This window comes from Rosa chinensis, chromosome 7 (assembly GCF_002994745.2).
Source record: "Rosa chinensis cultivar Old Blush chromosome 7, RchiOBHm-V2, whole genome shotgun sequence".
In the NCBI taxonomy this organism is placed as follows: Eukaryota; Viridiplantae; Streptophyta; class Magnoliopsida; order Rosales; family Rosaceae; genus Rosa; species Rosa chinensis.
Window position 1 is genome coordinate 2,048,364 of NC_037094.1, and position 17,864 is coordinate 2,066,227.

The 17,864-nt window shown below is 38.9% G+C and overlaps 3 protein-coding genes and 1 long non-coding RNA gene across 4 annotated transcripts; 1 reads left to right on the forward strand and 3 right to left on the reverse strand.

Annotated features, from left to right (window-relative positions):
• Nucleotides 1–2,218: 2,218 nt before the first annotated feature.
• On the reverse strand, nucleotides 2,219–6,209 carry LOC112176673 (40S ribosomal protein S12-A). Its single transcript, XM_024314718.2, has 6 exons — nucleotides 5,978–6,209; nucleotides 4,552–5,596; nucleotides 4,337–4,435; nucleotides 4,002–4,070; nucleotides 3,582–3,834; nucleotides 2,219–3,001 (listed from the first exon to the last, which is right to left on the reverse strand). The coding sequence occupies exons 2-6, from the start codon at nucleotides 4,581–4,583 to the stop codon at nucleotides 2,891–2,893; spliced, it is 564 nt and encodes a 187-aa protein (XP_024170486.2). The 5' UTR covers nucleotides 4,584–5,596; nucleotides 5,978–6,209; the 3' UTR covers nucleotides 2,219–2,890.
• A 715-nt stretch (nucleotides 6,210–6,924) lies between these two features.
• On the reverse strand, nucleotides 6,925–8,508 carry LOC112176674. Its single transcript, XR_002927049.2, has 2 exons — nucleotides 8,277–8,508; nucleotides 6,925–7,291 (listed from the first exon to the last, which is right to left on the reverse strand). It is a non-coding gene; the product is annotated as an uncharacterized LOC112176674 (long non-coding RNA).
• Nucleotides 8,509–8,815: 307 nt separating this feature from the next.
• Nucleotides 8,816–12,422, reverse strand: LOC112176671. The gene is made up of 4 exons (XM_024314717.2): nucleotides 12,345–12,422; nucleotides 12,044–12,220; nucleotides 10,102–11,440; nucleotides 8,816–9,212 (listed from the first exon to the last, which is right to left on the reverse strand). Exons 1-3 carry the CDS (start codon nucleotides 12,357–12,359, stop codon nucleotides 10,130–10,132), a joined length of 1,503 nt encoding a protein of 500 aa, XP_024170485.1. The 5' UTR covers nucleotides 12,360–12,422; the 3' UTR covers nucleotides 8,816–9,212; nucleotides 10,102–10,129.
• A 1,068-nt stretch (nucleotides 12,423–13,490) lies between these two features.
• LOC112176667 (pentatricopeptide repeat-containing protein At1g74850, chloroplastic) lies at nucleotides 13,491–17,795 on the forward strand. The gene is made up of 4 exons (XM_024314715.2): nucleotides 13,491–15,406; nucleotides 16,056–16,370; nucleotides 16,451–16,558; nucleotides 17,093–17,795. Exons 1-4 carry the CDS (start codon nucleotides 13,584–13,586, stop codon nucleotides 17,430–17,432), a joined length of 2,586 nt encoding a protein of 861 aa, XP_024170483.1. The 5' UTR covers nucleotides 13,491–13,583; the 3' UTR covers nucleotides 17,433–17,795.
• Nucleotides 17,796–17,864: the final 69 nt, after the last annotated feature.

A 17,864-nucleotide genomic window follows, 5' to 3' on the forward strand; every position in this document is an offset into this window, starting at 1 on the left:
AATTGAGATATTAATTGCATGCTAGTAATATAACAGATTAATTATCGTACAATTATGTAAATAAATGCTTCTGGCAATTAACTACACATATTAGATATGGAGAATCTATTTACAATATGAAATCATTTTTCCTTTTATTTTGATTCTGCTGGACCAAATAAGGAGTGGGCTTGATAGTGAAGCCTATCGGGCTTAGTCTGCGAGCTTGTGACCCGGGCTTTCATGCGTAAGTTAAAGAGTATGTGAGGCCTGCTGGGCTGCTAGGTCCTGCAGAGGGAGAGTGGGCCTACTGGGCTCAAACTGGTCTGCCAAGGAATGAAAAGTTATTACTCAACCCTTTCGGTAACTCCAATTGAATACGACCAGGTAAGGAAGGATGAGGTTTAGGTGGAGCGAGGCTCACTTAAGTACACGGCCTCATCTGAACCTTGCCTAGACATCGCATCCAATTGGATGAGCCTAGTTTGAGAAGATTCATAACTTTTGTCATGACAACATGTAGTGAGCTTCTATTCTGGCCTTGCAACTTGGGCCTGAGCTTCTGGCTCTAATTTGTTGTTGTGACTTTGGGCTTGATTTGAGCTTCTGACTCAGCCTCATTTAATATTCACCATTAACCTGTCTTTTTTTTCTTCTTTAAATGCTTCTGGCATTAACGCTTCATTAACCCCATAAATATTACATAATCATTATGGCAATAAACTTAATGTACAACATTAAGAAATTGTAATGAAGTAAATAAATATCATAAAGTCAATAATGAAATCATTATGGTGATGAGCGTAATATACGGCATTAACAGGAAATGATGCACATTATTATGGCAATGATTTGAATAAACGCTTCTGGCATTATAGTAATATTAAATAGGAATCCTACATGTCAATGTGTCATGGTATATATCAATCAAATCCAAAAACATGAACAAATATATATGACAGATATATATGTATCAACCAAATAAATTAATAAAGTAAATTTGGGGGTTCATGCATCATGGTGATTGTTCATATAATCAAGTTTGAAAACATGAATTAAAATTAGAATTTGGAAACATTACTTGATGAAGAGCGGATGAATCTTCAGTTTATATGTGCAGAACTGAGAAGGTTGTCTTCTCAGCCAATCCAAGAGCTATTCGCCTCTTCTGGACAGCTCCCACTTCGAATGGTGTACAGATCTCAAAACGACTCCAATAAGCCTGAAATTTGGAGGGCAGATAGACGAGGCAGAGACGAACAACTTTGATGAAGGAAATATTTTGATCTGAGGTCCCGATCAAGAGGTTTCGGGGGTGCAAACAGGCTGCAGCAGGGGTTTTTTTTTTTTTCTGTGGCTAGGGCTTGGGATAGAGCTTCGTGCTGATAACGTGTTGTAAAACGATAGTAAAAGAATTTGAGAGAGGGAGAGTTTAGACACCAAGAATGAAGTATGAGAAATGGAGTGATTTTATTCATCTCACAATGAGGTTTATATAGGAGTACCTCAGGTTAACGAAAGGTAACTATTTAACGATTACATCAATCACTCGTCTGATTATAATCAATCAATCGCTAATTATATTTTGTTAATCACCAATCAATCTTAATTGGCGTATATCACGCAACACTAATTGCTATTACATGAATAGCCACATTAATATTTACAACACTTAGATTCTTTGTAAGAATGGAATTATTTCCTCAATTTCCTTTGCATAGGATGGTCTCAATCCTAAAAAAGGTAATAGAATCTGATTACAATTGAATACCTAGAACACATTCCTATTACAACTCGAAACCCTAGTCTGTAGAGGCACACATTATGTCGATATCCTTCAACATGTTTCATAGCAAACTTGGAAGTGCTACAATACTACCCAAAAAACATAAATAAATGAAAGAAGGATCAAGGATAAATAAAGTAAAACAAGAAAATGAAGGACAAAGATAAATACAATACTGGGAAACAGAGAGAGAGAGAGAGAGAGAGAGAGAGAGGTGAAGCTAGTGAAAGAAGGATCAAGGATAAATAAAGTAAAACAAGAAAATGAAGGACAAAGATAAATACAATACTGGGAGAGAGAGAGAGAGAGAGAGAGAGAGAGAGAGAGAGAGGTGAAGCTATAGATTCCCTTGTTTCACATCACTAATGGAGGGATTGAGAATTCGTTCTAATGATGCCGGGCATGCAGCTTCCTATTTGTAAATGGATTCCCATCCTAAATCAGAATGAATTTTCTAAGCCTGCACCAGAGGACAAGTCACATGCTCTATATGCACAAGCCCTAACTAAGAAATTTAAGATCATGGTAGCGATTGTGGAAGGTCTTAGAAAATACTGGTTTCGTTTATCAAAGTGTGGTAGCTGGTGGAAGTATCAGTATGAGCTTTCCAGAGATGACCTTGAACAAATGCAGAAGTTGGGCATTGCAGAGCTTTCAAACCGTATGACGCGGTCTTGTGGAGACTCTCCTATTCGGAGGCCCCGGACCGTAAAAAATTTAGCTGGCATGATCTATAATGACTCATTTTCTTATTTTTCTTGTCAATAAGTATGTAACTAATTTTTTTTGAATTGCTCGAAGTCCAAAATAATGTGCTGACCATGTAACAATTTCTTTTCCAACAATGATATGTAAGCTTTAACTACTACTACTTCAAGTCTTTGAGATTGGTGGAGAAGACAAGGGAGCCTCTGTTCTCAAGACACCATTTTGGTTGTCTATATTGTTGGAGCTCTGAAGCATGTATCATCTGAGCTCCATAGTCGTTAATTTTTGGTTTGAGAGGGGCTGAGTACATGAGAATTTCTTGTGTTTTCGCTCTTCTTCTTTAGAGATTACGGTATTCGCATTTCTTTTGTCACTTTTAGCACCTTATATGTCTTGGACCATCTAAAGAACACAATCCTAGACAAAAGGGCGACACAATCCAGACTCTTCCAGCACTTCCAACTTTGATGGGAGAGACTTCCAGACCTCCAAAACCGCTTTATGAAGTTCCGTCTCATATATGCCTTCCTGCAAATCATAGACATCAAGGTAGAAAACTAAAACCTAGGCAGTTGAATGTATCTGAGAGATCATCAAACTTTGGATGGATTTGACCCCAAATCCACCAGAGACATAGCTACAAGAGATAACAATGGCGATTAACACACTCAAATGAATGTAAAAATTATCTCAATAACAACGCAAGAGCAACGAACCACCCTTTTTGCCTTTCCTTCAGAATCCTTATCACCAAACTGTGACTGTAGAGATTATTAAAGTAACAGAAAGCTAGGATAGGCCCAAAGGCTCAACAAAAATGATAACAGAGAACTAGACTTCAAGATTAGCTACTGCAAGAAATTTTCTGGTCCTCCAACCACATCACACCAGAACTCATCAGAGGGGAAGCAAAGAAACATATACATAAACTATTTATTGGCAAAGAAAAGCAGTTGAAGAGAGTTGAATTTGTTCTTAATTAAAAGCTGATTAATCATGGAACTATTGATGAAAATGACAATGAGAATACATGGATGTAACAGGCAAAGATTATTGTAAAATATAAGTACTTTAAAGCAAGGAACTAAGGAAAATTATTTTTACTCACCACAGACCACTGTCCAAGAGTTTTAGCACTGGCAATTGTCAGATACTCAACATGATACCCCTCACACAATGACTTTACCGCCTTGACAAAATCATCCTGGTTGCTGTCCTCAGCAAAAACACACAGCCATACCTTCTGGTCCGGAATGAGATTGGAAGCTGTGGGCAATCCTCTTCTGAGCAAACCATTGGCCAATGCCATTGCCAACAAATCTCTCAATAAGTCCACGAAGTTTTTGAAATGAGGTCCACCTCTGAAAATGAGTTAAAATGAAGAGTGTTAACATTAGAGATATGAACACATGCAATATATCTATATTGAAATTATAAATGCACGAGGGAAAAAAAACAGTTCGCAAACTAGGAACCCCAAATATATCCAAAATCAAAGGGGAAAGAATTGAACCGAAGTGGAACTTACTGTAAGGACATATTTTCTTCTTCAATATTTGCATAATTTGGCTGGTCGATCTCGAGATAATCATATTCTCTGAGTCATAAAATAATATCAGTAAAGGTGACATGACATGCAAAATAAAATGGATCGATATTTATTGGAAATTAAAGAAAAATAACCGTGAGAGGTAATGATGGAACTTACGGCTTGAAGATGAAGTCAAAAGTGAGACATAAAACAATCAGAAACATATATAAGATGGCATTCCAAATAAACAAGAATCCCACCACGTATAAAATGGATTGGAATTTATTGGAAATTAAGGAAAAATAACCATTAAAGGTAATGAAGGAACTTACGGCTTGATGATGAAGTCAGTATCAATGCCGAATCTGTCTTCTTGGTATAACAAGTCGATGCGACTAGTTATCTCTTCGAGTTCCATGCGTTTAAAAGTACTGAGACATAAAACAATCAGAAACATATATAAGATGCATGACATTCCAAATAAACAAGAATCGCAATCTATTTTAAATTGAAGTGGATAAAACTAAATGGCCGGGAAGCAGCTTACCGGATAAAGCAATGTTCAATAGTGAATCTCATACAACACTCAAGAGGCACTTCATGAATGAATGAACGTTCGATTTTGATATTGGTTTCTCCCACAAGGTGAAATGTGGTAATTTTAAGAGATTGACTGGATCTAATGTCATACCGAAATCCAGTCTGAACAAGACAAAAGTTCAGGTCACCCAAATTTCATTCTCCGTGCGCCTGGTCGAAAGTCCCCAAACTCTGGACAAACAAACTGTGACTTTAGAGAGCAGGTAACAAGATTTTCATGCCTTGTGATAGAGAGTGCCATAACCGCCAAGCTGCTTGATAACGCGTAGATAGTCTTGTCCGCACATACAGCCGGTCCTCGGAAACTATAGCAATCTGTGTTCTCGACCCTAACTGGAAGCCATTCATCCAGTGTTACATCATAAGCCCACAGTTCATCTTGATATTTTCTAGAGCAAGAGAATGGATTATCCTCCAGAATGAGTCCAACAGAAGAGATTATATTATACAGGATGAGTCCATCACAAACGGCATGACCCCCGATCCTTCGTTTGGACCAATCTTTACCATAAGGAAAAGATTTCCGAGTTTCCCAACAACACCTGGAAGGATCATATCGCTCGAAAGAGGGCTCTGGCACATAAGATGAGCAGTATGGAACCGTGATAGAGTAAAGTTTCCCATATGCAGATACAACAGGTCCGTCCCATTTGGGAGCAACGGGCGGCTTGATTAAATGACACTTATTGGTATCGACATTGAACATATATCCAGACAAGGGGTTCACCACATCATCAGGAGGTAAAGGACCACTATCTGGGAATAGACATATGTTGTCGGTATCCAAGGAGCAAAATTTCCAACTTAATGGAAGGCTAATATCCTTTTCCCTGAACTGTGCTAAAGGTCGAAAAGGTCGAAAGGAGTCTTGCTTACATAAATAAAATTCATACAACGATCCAAAGTGCGGGCCGTGCTCATATTGCATCATGATAAAAAGAGACGTTGCTTCTTCTTCTGCCTGGTTTATCATCTTCTTGTTATGGACGGAGCTGAACATAGATAGTACAACAAAATTAGTCCTTTTGAGCAGTTGGAGAGAATGAACAAGGACAAATCCATGAAAGCTACTTGAGTAAATATCGGAGCGCAGTCTATTTTGTTCTCTACTGGATCTTCCACTCGGACGAATTTCCTCCGTTTACCTTTACTCTAATAATTGGATCACTATTTAGACTACAACATGGAATCATCATACCTGTTTTATCAAAAGTTATTTATCCCCAGAAAGTTTACCCAAGGACACAAGAATTATAGAATTGAATTGAAATCCCAAATTTATACAAATAATTCCTAACTTGTCCGATTCTACGCATAAGCATAATCAGTTTTTCATAAGCGTATAATTCACAAAACATATAACTTTCGCAGACCTGAGTCGATGGAGATCTGCGGAATGCCTAATAAAAACTCGTAGTGTGAGGGCTGGCGGTGGCTCAGGAGGTAAAAAGGATTTTAGGTTTTGTACTATGGAAACCGAAAATTCATCTTAGTTAGGCAAGAACCGTTGATGGGGATGGGCGTGGTTGTAAGGGGGACACTGTCTAGCACCGTCACAAGTCGTGATCGTCAAGAACTTTGTTTCAAGTTGTGTATGAAAAAGGCAAAAGGAGTGTCGAGAATTTTAGAGTCCACCAAAAATAAATGAGAAAAACTTAATTTAATTAATAATATCATAAATGATAAGTTCCGCAGCCGTTTAAAGTTGCTTATCTATACTATTATTAAGAGAAGATGCGTTATTAGCCAAAACTGATTTTTTTTTTACCTTTATAACCCTCAAATATTAAAATATCACGGATTACATTTTAACATTAGGGATAAAAATGTAAAAAGCAAAATAAAACAATAAAAACACAAAATAAAAGAAAATAACTATTTTAAACTCTCCACTCTCAGAATTATAACTCCCCACGGGTGTGTGGACATTTTCTAGTATATATACTAACAATAAAACCCTAAAGCCCACGGATTAAAACAAAACAAATTCAAATCGAACTAGAAAACCTAAAATGTTGGAAAATAGTAAATTGCAGCAAGCCTGAAAAAGCCCACACAAGGTGATTCATGAGACAAGGTGATGCATATGTGCCTCTAGTAACAACAAACATTCAGAAAGGGTGGAACCACAAGTACTAACAAGAGCCATGGTGTTATGCCTTAACAGGTAATATGCATGTGGCAAAAACAATGTGAGATTACTTGAAAGAAAAACAACAGAGTATACCAAACCTTTGGCTGTGTTATTACATAAACATGAAGAAACAAGAACACACTTGCAACTCTCACAAGGGTTCCAACGGAAAAGCTAATCACGACATGGAATCAAATTGATGCAATGAGTTCATATGTGGAATATTACTCAGATGCGCAGAAATGTTCAAACAAATGAAAAACTTTGTTTTTATTACTGCAACAATGGATAATAACAAACAGATCAGAACTTTGGTGTCCCAATGTGATCTTAGCTTTAAAATGGAGCTAGAGAAGTATTTCAACAAGCCGTATCCAAATCACCAAGCTCCGCATAACAACTGGATAGTAAAGCCAATTGGTCCGAGATCTATAACATCAAGATATAAAACGTATAGGAAAAAATCAATGCTGCAACTTTCCCAGAGAATAGGATCCCAGCCAGCTGTGAAAGCTCAGACTTATGAGGCTTGTTCATCCTCATACTCGATTTTCTGCACATAAAGGAACAAAAATATCAACGAGGAAGATACTGGAAGACGTTTAGAAAGAACCATACAAACATTATAGGGGATACCATTTATCTGCTAGAAGACACCCAAACATCAATCTTAGTGTAGTGTCAGCATAAGTGCTTCGACAATTCATGAGAACAGAACAACACTTCAACAGATGTTAATAGCATACAACGCACTTGGACATGACTACAAATATCCTATTCTTTAAAACCGAGGCTTCCCTGCATGCCATTTGAATGATACAGAGCTGCAGAAAACTGTGCTGGATTCTGGATATCTCGGCTTGTCTAGTTAAGAATTCTCATATTTACTAGCAAGTCATCGCAGATGCAGTCATCAAAGTGCTCAGGAGGCCATAATTACCGCAAGAAAACATACTAATGACAGGAAACACATTTGGAAATCTTACTCAAGGCATACTAAAGTGATAAAAACATTATCACAGACATATATCTCCGGTTCTTAATCTCCCAAACTAAAAGTGATAGCCTTTATCACACAAATTTCACTCATGGCACATATTTCTTATACACTTGCGCAGCTTTCACATGCTCTGGCCTCCGCAAGGCTTATCAAACACAGTTTGGGATGCATAAACTACATCATACATACACATCTCTGGTTCTCAATCTTTCCAATTTCTCTTTTCAACCTCAGTTGATGAGGTTCTTTCATCTTCTGAAGTTACAACTTCCAATAATCTCTATCATCCTATAGCTTCCATCAAAATCCAGACACACAACTACATGTGACTCTTCCATCTCGCCAACCCACATGAATAAATAAAACAACACCACATAGTTCCGCAGAAGCAAGAGATGCATAAACAAGGTCAAATTTTTCATCTTTATTATAACAAATTAGGTCAAAATTGATTTCAAAAGATAATCTAACTTCATTAGATCACATAACTACAAGTATGATGTAAACCCAAGAAAGGTTTAGAGAAAGAAGGGTTTACCGGCTGAGCTTTGTGCCAAGCGATGCCTCTGTAGACATTTAAAGAGAAAGTGCCGGTGAGATAGATGGTGGTGACTCCCAGCCCCGCCGTGAATGCCTTGAACGCCCAATCCCCTGCCTTAGCCACTATCCCCATCTCCTCTCTCTTTCTCTGGCACTCAGTTTTTGCTAAGCAGAATCTGTGAGGTCTGTAAGCTCCAAATTACTACTTCAAGTCTTTTTTTTTGGTCAAGTACTACTTCAAGTCTTGAACAAGCTTTTATGGTCTCTGAAGCAGTCTACTTTGTTAGGGTGAGAAGACTGCACTGCAGACACTCCTTTCTGGCACGTGACTTGAAACACCCCACCTTTTTTTTTTTCTCCTGGTAAAAGGAAAAAAAGATCGATTTTTTGTTTGGGTAAAACAAAATGAAAGGATAAAAACGCAATCACAGGTTTTGTAAACACTAGCTTTCCTTGACACACATTAAGCCGCTTGATTCATGTTACATTGTGACATGTTATGTCATGAGTTTCATTGTGAATAGGGAACATCAATCAGAACTCAACTGTGAGTAACTTGAGTTTGAGTTGCCAACTAAGATACATGGAACAATTTCTAATGAAAATTGCAACTAAACATTTACTAAAGCTTATTTATGCGAGATATTACAGAGAAGCAAAATGTCACAATATTGGTGACTTTAATATCTATACTATATGAACCCCATATGTAAGTAAACTCAAGAATCTAGTTGTTCCTCAATAATGTCACAACAATATGCCCATATGTCACTATATCTTTTGATTTTTCTCTCCCTGAACCAAATTCATCTCTGTATTCAGAAACCATAGGCACTGATTTTAATCCTCTCTTTGGCGGAGTCCAATGTCCTTCCCATTACAAAAAGTTCACTCATTTGCACATCTCCTGCTTCTTCTCCGAGAGAGAGATAAGCTGCGCAAGACAAAATGCAGAAGGCATCAGTAAGAATGAAGGCTCAACTAGTAAGTCCACCCAGATATCAGAATTAGACCACATACAATTGCAATTTATGCTCCTATATTTATCATACACGGCACACAAGTTGGCAATCACAAATAAACTCTGTATAACACACTAACAACATAAAATGGGACACAAATTTGACTGCTACCTGAGATCAGATGCACTAGGGAACGTACATAAATGGATATTGGGTGTACTAATCTCTTACAAATGCATATAACAAAAAACAATAACAATAGTCATTTATGAAGTTGGTTAGATAAATAGTGACTAGGAATCATTCAGTACGGTAGAAACAAGGCTTGGTTTGCTTTCATCCATTTGGTTTGATTTATATTCTGCATAACAGTACCTTAAACAGCTGGAAGGTTTGATTACCACCTACTTCAGCAAGAAGTGATTATTCAAAGATCATTAAAGGCAAGATGCTCTTCAATTTACAGCTACAAAATCGTGGCCATTCATCAATTTCTAGCAAGAATTTTGGCTGCCTAAACTATCTCATTCAATAAAACCAGGGAGACACAGAAACATAGTTAAAGTAATTGAGGCAGTCTAACAGATATGGTTGATGACCAGAAGAGGAACATGCCTTCAAATCTCGAATGAGAGATAAATCAGTTCATCTTTTCAGGGGAAACACTGCATACTTGATCTTTTCTGGGAGAACACAGCTAGGCAGGCCCACACTTGCAGGGTCACTATTAGCCACTAAAATTGACTGTTACATAACTCTTCCCAATCCTAGTTCTACTTGGCATATGAATGCCAGAGGTGACACAGACATACATACAAAAATATAAGTATGACAACAAGTACAGAAAAATGTATTGCCAACCTGATGAGCAACCAGTGCTAGTCATCTACTATCCCGACGATGCAGGCATCAAGCTCGACTTCTGTTGCTGTAGAGAACCAATTTTTGTCTCCCTTGTCTTTCCCTCCAAAGTGCCATTCTGGGAATTCGTTTCAGGCATGCTCATAGTCTCCCTTTTGCGCTTTCTGTGGAATGTATATCTGAGAAACTTATTGCTTTCAGTTTGACTAGCGACCAGGTCATCTAAATGAGATGCTTCCAAAACTGATTCATCTTTCTGAATATCTGCATTGCAAGCCAGAACCTCCAAATTTTTTGCAGATAACCATTCTTGTCTGGTCAATTCAGTTTCTTCAGTTAACAACTTATCAGTGTTGGTCTCCTTCTGAGCAGTCCAGGGTCTAGTCGACTGTACTTCACTATCAATAACCATATCAAATGCTGAATGTGAGCTCATTTCAATTGCATCTGAAGGTGACTTTGGGCTTGAAACAGATGCTGCAACTTTATCTTCAGATTTCTTGGCAGAATTACCTGTAAAACCATTGTCATTGACCGAAGTAGGAGAAGCAGTGCAGTAGGATAAACCAGAAACTTGACGCATTTCCGTGAACAGATGAGGAAGATCTGTGGGTGAAGGAGATGTACTTCTATTTCTGGCCGTTCTTCTTCTCTTTTTGCAGAAGGACAAAATTGCAGGTACTTCTATTTCTAGCTGTTCTTTTTCTCTCCTATGGCTCTCATCTGCATGCTTCACTTTCAATTCTACTAGGTTCTTCTCTACCTCATGCATATAGTCAAACTTTGGTGTAGGTGTTACAGACATCCCTTTGCCTTCACCATTTCCTCTGATGAATGTTGCATGCTTTTCATCATCAACTAGTCCAGAAAGAGACAACTTTTCATCAAACATATATCTTTCAAAAGCACGGATTCTCTGAGTGCATCCATTTCTGTATAACTCAGGCTCTTTACTTGTCATTACTATCGAGGCAAATTCAGGAGTATGAACATAGTTATGATCCCTAAGAGAATCAGATTCAATGTAACACCTGCTGCCCTCATATGTCTCAAACTTTTTGCCATTAATTGCCACCACATCTGCCTGAAGATTAAGTTGAGATGTTATCATCCCTGGAAAACACTGTCCATTCGGTGACATCTTTTCTTGAGCAGTAGTATCAACCTCTAAATTTTGCCTATCCAGTGCTCGTCTCTTTTTTGCCTTCTCCAGTCGATCCTGTACTTCACTCAACTCTCCCCTAAGGTCACTCACTATATCCTCGGCTTCCTGGAGCTGTGCTTCAAGCTCATCAATCTTTCCCTGTTGACTCAAGGACTTCATCTCTGCTTCACCAACCTGTACACATGGCACACTCAGTCAACCCTTTATTGACTTCACTACAGAATTAACAACAACAAACCCCAGAGGAGACAGAATACACGTTGCATATACTTAATCAACTTGGGGAAGCATCAATTGCCACTCAGAAAAGCCAAAACCAATTTGCTTGTACAGTTATTACTAGTATTCTTGTAAATGCAGCAAAAACTATCAACAATAACTGACTTGAAGAGAAGTTAACAAAGAAAACGCCAAAAGACACAAAACAGTGACAGTAGTTGCAAAGTTGAGCCCTTTGATTATACTTCATGACAAGAAAACGAAACCAATTCTGCTGAAGCATGCAACAACTGGTAGACTAATAAACCACTTTCACAAACTCACCAAGCAATCAATTTCAACAAAAAAGATCCCATCTTTAATACAAAATAGGAATCCACAATGTTCATCCTAATTTCATAAATAGCATAAAGAAAGGCCTGCATTCTATCAAAGCCTTCAAATTCAATCTTTCTCAACTTCTCAACTACATTTCACACCAAACCCACATCAAAAGCAAAGAACTTTAACCCAAACAAACACAAAACAACCAACCCATTTGATCAAAATGCTATATACCTTAGAATCATAAGTGTGTTTAAGCCTTAGAAGCATCCGAAGCGCCTCTTCTTTAGTGTAAAGGAGCTCTCTTTGAAGCCAAACAGCTCTCTTCTCCGAAACCATTACACGCGCCGCCGCCTCCTTCGCCGTATTCAGTATTATATCCGCGTAGGCCTTCTTCAACGCCGTCAGTTTCTGCAACCCAGAAACCAAAAACTCAAACACAGCAAAGCGTACAATCAACTTCAGAAATAAACAATCAAAGACCCATTTTCGGAAATTCAAAATCAAGAAAAGGGTAGTCGTCGAAATCCGTTACCTCAGCCTCGTCCATTTTTGCCGGTGCCGGTTTCAAAACCAGGTCGTGAGGAAGAAGAAGAAGAAGAAAGACCGAAGTTTTTCTGTTTTCCCCTTTTTAACTGAAATTCCTGGTAGTGTTACTTTTTTGCCCTTGATATTATGGTTTAATTACGCTAGTGCCACGACCGTTAACAGGCCGCGGACTCGGTGCGGTTTTTCTGGTTTTTTGTAATTTTCGGTTGCCCTTTTGAGTCCTAGACTCCTAGTGGGTCGCGCGCGCCATCATTGGTAGGGGCCCACCTGCGGTGACGTGGAGGTCTAGTAGGCGCGAAACGTGGTCGTTTCGCACGTGGGTTGGCTTTGCGGGAAATCAGAGAGCTTTGAAAAGCGTGGCGCGACAGTTGGGCGGTGGTGAACTGAATTAGTTACCTGACTTACCTCACAAAAAAATATAAAAAAATAAAAACACTAACATTTCTATTAATTTTTTTCTTTCATGTCTACAATAATTTATCTCCGGCAACAACCACCAGCCACCTCCCTAGAGCCAACCTAAGTTATAAATCTCCAAATTATATATTACAATATTTTCGGTCATTCCGAATTATTGTTGCCTTTCGATTAAAGACAACGAATATATTAAAAGAGTTTAATGATATTTGATTAAATGTCAGATATGATAAACGCACTAAATAAATGTTTGTATAATATTTGGTAAATGACACGGCATTTGCAGGTGGTCGCTTTCCAAACGGCTTCATTCAGCTCCTATTCTCTCTTTTTTCTCTTTCGGACCATATATAATAGTTACAGCAAGATTCAATGCTACTTTCACAAGTTAGAAAACTTCGTCATTGACTCATCAGATAACTTATCAAGAGTAAATTTTCTAAGCTTGAATGTAGAAATAACCGTTTTGTATTGTTTTTTGGTACTATGCTTGCTGTCAAATTTATGAATTAGAGATGGTTTGTACCACTCTTTCTAGAGTTAAAAAAGAAACTCTTAACATTCACCACAATTTGAAAATCAGTTACCGCCATCGCTGACGTCAAAACGCGCGCTCCGGGTCGAACATTGAATCCGGCCCACTCCTCTCCCGCGTGTCTTCTTCCCACCAATTTTATCCACAACAACCGTACACGTGTCCTTTCTTCAAGCTTCAGTCTCCTTCCCCCCCAACTCTCTTCACTTCTCTGTAAATTTTTCTCCGTTATCTTCAAAACCTCTCTTCGCTAATGCAACCAAAATTACCATAATGACCCTCTCCATTTCCATCCCCTCCCCTCTCTCCGCCCCAATCCTCAAGCTAAACCCTAAACCCCACCACCTCTCCTCCTTCCGATTCCTCTCCGGCCACCGCAAGTTCCTCCACGGCCAGCGGTTATCGGTCTCCGTCAGGGCGAAGCCGAAGGACCTCATCCTCGGGAACCCCTCCGTCACCGTCGAGAAGGGCAAGTACAGCTACGACGTCGAAACCCTAATCAACAAGCTCAGCAGCCTCCCGCCACGTGGCAGCATCGCGCGGTGCCTGGACATCTTCAAGAACAAGCTCTCCCTGAACGACTTCGCCCTGGTGTTCAAGGAGTTCGCGGCGCGTGGCGATTGGCAGAGGTCGCTGCGGCTGTTCAAGTATATGCAGCGGCAGATATGGTGCAAGCCGAGCGAGCACATCTACACCATCATGATCAGCCTGCTCGGCCGCGAAGGTTTACTTGACAAATGCGCTGAGATTTTCGACGAAATGCCTAGCCAAGGTGTGATTAGGACTGTGTTTAGCTACACTGCTTTGATTAATGCCTATGGCCGGAATGGTCAGTATGAAATGTCTCTTCAATTACTTGATAGAATGAAGAAAGATAGGGTTTCGCCGAATATATTGACTTATAATACTGTGCTTAATGCTTGTGCTAGAGGGGGGTTGGATTGGGAGGGGTTGTTAGGATTGTTTGCGGAAATGAGGCACGAGGGGGTTCAGCCGGACCTTGTTACTTATAATACATTGCTTAGTGCTTGCGCCGGGAGAGGTTTAGGTGATGAGGCGGAGATGGTGTTTAGGACTATGAATGAGGGTGGGATAGTTCCGGATATAACCACGTATAGTTATCTTGTTGAGACTTTTGGTAAATTGGATAAGCTTGAGAAGGTTTCCGAGTTGCTTAAAGGGATGGAGTCTGGGGGGAATTTGCCTGATATTACGTCGTATAATGTGTTGTTGGAGGCGTATGCGCAGTTGGGGTCGATTAAGGAGGCTATGGGTGTGTTCAGGCAGATGCAAGCGGCGGGGTGTATGCCGAATGCAGCTACTTATAGTATTTTGTTGAATTTGTATGGGAGGCATGGGAGGTATGATGATGTTCGGGAGCTTTTTCTTGAGATGAAAGTGAGCAATACGGAGCCAGATGCTGCTACGTATAATATTCTCATACAGGTGTTTGGTGAGGGTGGGTATTTTAGGGAGGTGGTGACTTTGTTTCATGATATGGTAGAGGAGAATATTGAGCCGAATATGGAGACGTATGAAGGATTGATATATGCTTGTGGAAAAGGAGGGCTCCATGAGGATGCCAAGAACATATTGCTTCACATGAATGAGAAGGGAATAGTGCCTAGTTCCAAGGCTTATACAGGAGTTATTGAAGCATATGGGCAAGCAGCACTGTATGATGAAGCTCTTGTTGCCTTCAACACAATGCATGAAGTGGGCAGCAGACCGTCAGTTGAAAGCTACAACTCGCTTATTCATGCATACGCAAGAGGCGGACTATACAAGGAGACTGAACAAATCTTGTCGATAATGGGTGAGGTTGGCATTGCAAGGAATGCCAGTTCATTCAATGGAATGATTGAAGCTTTTAGGCAGGGGGGTCAGTTTGAAGAAGCTATAAAGACGTACGTTGAGATGGAAAAGAGAAGATGTGATCCCGATGAGTGCACTCTTGAAGCAGTCTTAAGCGTTTACAGTGTTGCAGGTCTTGTTAATGAGTGTGAGGAGCACTTTGAAGAGATTAAAGCTTCAGGGATATTGCCCAGCGTCATGTGCTACTGCATGATGCTTGCTGTTTATGCAAAGACTGACAGGTCAGCTTTCACTCAGTTATAGAACAAGTTTTTTCTTTCCTTTGTTTAAGATAAGGACCAATTTAATCTAATGGCTACACTTAGAAACCTTCAAACCATATGTTTCTGTTAATGACAGGAACACATAGGATATGTATGTGTTAATTGGGTGAAAGATAAAGAAAATGTAGTGAACGGTATCTGCGGAAACTTTGCAAAATTTTAACTAATGTTATTTAAACCATAGTAAACATTCTTTTTTGATAAAAAAAAAATGAAAAAGACATTTTTGCCTGCAGGCAACACATCCTTCATAATTCATACTCTCTATTCCAGAATCTTATAATCAAGCTGATCAACAGTGAATTTTAATGTAACTGCAACTTTAAAGTCATACCTAGTATTCTCTGTCACTATGTTATTATTTTGGCAATCTTTTAACCTTCAGCAATCAGTCACTGGAGAACTTTAAATCAATGTTAAATGGAATTAAGAAGTTAATGCGAACCTTGGAGGATCTTAGAGAGAAGTTTATCATACCTTCATTTCTCTTAAAGCTTTGCTTGCGTGTCATTGCTATATGGGATTCTGAAAGTTAAAACAGTAGTGAAGTTATTAATCACTTTTTCGATGAGATGATTTATCTTACCTTTTAGGCTTCTTGGTTCAGGTGGGATGATGCCAATAAGTTGCTGAATGAGATGCTCACAAATAGGGTATCAAATATTCATCAAGTGATGGGACAGATGATAAAGGGAGATTATGATGACGAATCTAACTGGCAGATGGTAGAGTATGTTTTTGACAAACTAAAATCTGAAGGATGTGGGCTCGGAATGAGGTTCTACAACACTTTGATAGAAGCACTTTGGTGGCTGGGTCAGAAACAAAGAGCTGTGCGCGTTCTTAGTGAAGCAACTCAACGGGGGTTATTTCCTGAACTTCTCCGTAAAAATAAACTTGTTTGGTCTATAGATGTGCACAGGTATGCGGTAGAACTTGTCCTTTTAGGTCGTGTTCTCTTATTCGGGTTTATTTCAATTTTACCGGTGACCATTTTTGCAGGATGTGGGAAGGTGGTGCGTATGCAGCAATGTCACTTTGGCTAAACAATATGTATGAGATATTCCTGAATGGCGAGGATCTTCCCTATGTTGCAACTGTTGTTGTAGTGTAAGCTGCTCTTTGCTCTGTACAATTTCTTTGGTGATGTTCTTTTCCTAAAGGTCCATGTTTATACCAAAATTGCTTAGGGAAATATATTGTGTGTAGGCTAGGGCTGACAATAGCCTAGACTTAGGTTTATGTTTTCATGCACCTCAACAAAGCTTTAAATCTCAAATCTCAATTACACTAATAAGCTATATCAGTTCCTTGTCTTTTGGGTCTATGTGGACAATGCTTGAATCTGTGTTTGTGTGCAAAAACAGAATTCAATAATTCTTCTGAACTTAGGTTAAAACCTTATACCTAAGAATCTGCACCAAATATTGTAGAGAAAAATTGTTTAAAAAAAAAAAAAAAAAACACTTTACATATGAAGCATTAGAAAAGAAAATTAAATCCAACAGAAGTTGTCTTTACTCTGTTAAACAAGGCTAGTTTTCAAATGTACATACCATTAAGCATATGCCAAAACATAACCTTGAATAGCATACATACTTCAATTTTGTCTTGCTGTTAAATGATGTGTTTTTCATTGAACAGACGGGGGAAGATGGAAAAAAATTCAGCAACACAAGATCTGCCGGTTGCAAAGGCCGCCTATTCATTCCTGCAGGATAACATGTCAGGAGCATTCAGTTTCCCAAAATGGAACAATGGTCGGATTCTCTGCCAAAGGTCTCAGCTTAAGAAGATTCTGTCGAGCATTGAACCATCGACAGATGGCTCCAGCAGTAAAAGTATATGTACTTTAAGTAACTCCCCTTTTCCTCCTCCAGGCACAAAAACATCACCCACCGATGTTGATAGTGTTCTGTATAATGGTACCACTTCTGATGCAACAATTAGGACAAGAACAGAGCTTTTGACAAGCACAGTTTAAATAGAATAGTATACTCATCAGTTACCAAGGTTTTGGGAAATTTACTTTTCCCCATTTTCACTAGAATGATTGCCGGGCCCTCAGCCAGCTGAAGTTTTAGCACGGCAAGATGGCAGCATTGACCAAACTGCGAATACTATCCGCCAAGGTAAAAGCTCAGTTCCACAGTTTGATATGAAGTCAGTTTTGATCCTGGATTACCTTTGAAAGACCCAGAGGTGATGAGGATTCTAGTTTTGCAGCTCTAGATTATTCTTTCTTCATCTGTAAAATGCAAATTGTATTTTCACATCTAAATGTTTTTGAGAAAAGGGAACAGGTTGAAGATGTATTTACCTTTCCTTTATTTATAGCAACCAAGTAGAGAAGACATTTTTCCCGAAAAAAAAAATGTAAGAAGAAATAAAAAAATGTAAGAAGAAGAAATAAAAT

What these genes read in the sequence shown, in the direction of transcription:
- LOC112176671 (XM_024314717.2), bottom strand. An exon ending in AACACACTTATGATTCTAAG is followed by an intron (nt 11,441 to 12,043) that starts GTATATAGCATT and finishes CCATGTGTACAG; the next exon opens with GTTGGTGAAGCAGAGATGAA.
- LOC112176667 (XM_024314715.2), top strand. Translation starts at nt 13,584, where the DNA reads ATGACCCTCTCCATTTCCATCCCCTCCCCTCTCTCCGCCCCAATCCTC. An exon ending in GTTTATGCAAAGACTGACAG is followed by an intron (nt 15,407 to 16,055) that starts GTCAGCTTTCAC and finishes TTCTTGGTTCAG; the next exon opens with GTGGGATGATGCCAATAAGT. An exon ending in GTTGCAACTGTTGTTGTAGT is followed by an intron (nt 16,559 to 17,092) that starts GTAAGCTGCTCT and finishes TTCATTGAACAG; the next exon opens with ACGGGGGAAGATGGAAAAAA.
- LOC112176673 (XM_024314718.2), bottom strand. Translation starts at nt 4,583, where the DNA reads ATGAGATTCACTATTGAACATTGCTTTATCCG. An exon ending in ATTGAACATTGCTTTATCCG is followed by an intron (nt 4,436 to 4,551) that starts GTAAGCTGCTTC and finishes TTTATGTCTCAG; the next exon opens with TACTTTTAAACGCATGGAAC. An exon ending in GAAGAAAATATGTCCTTACA is followed by an intron (nt 3,835 to 4,001) that starts GTAAGTTCCACT and finishes ACTCATTTTCAG; the next exon opens with AGGTGGACCTCATTTCAAAA.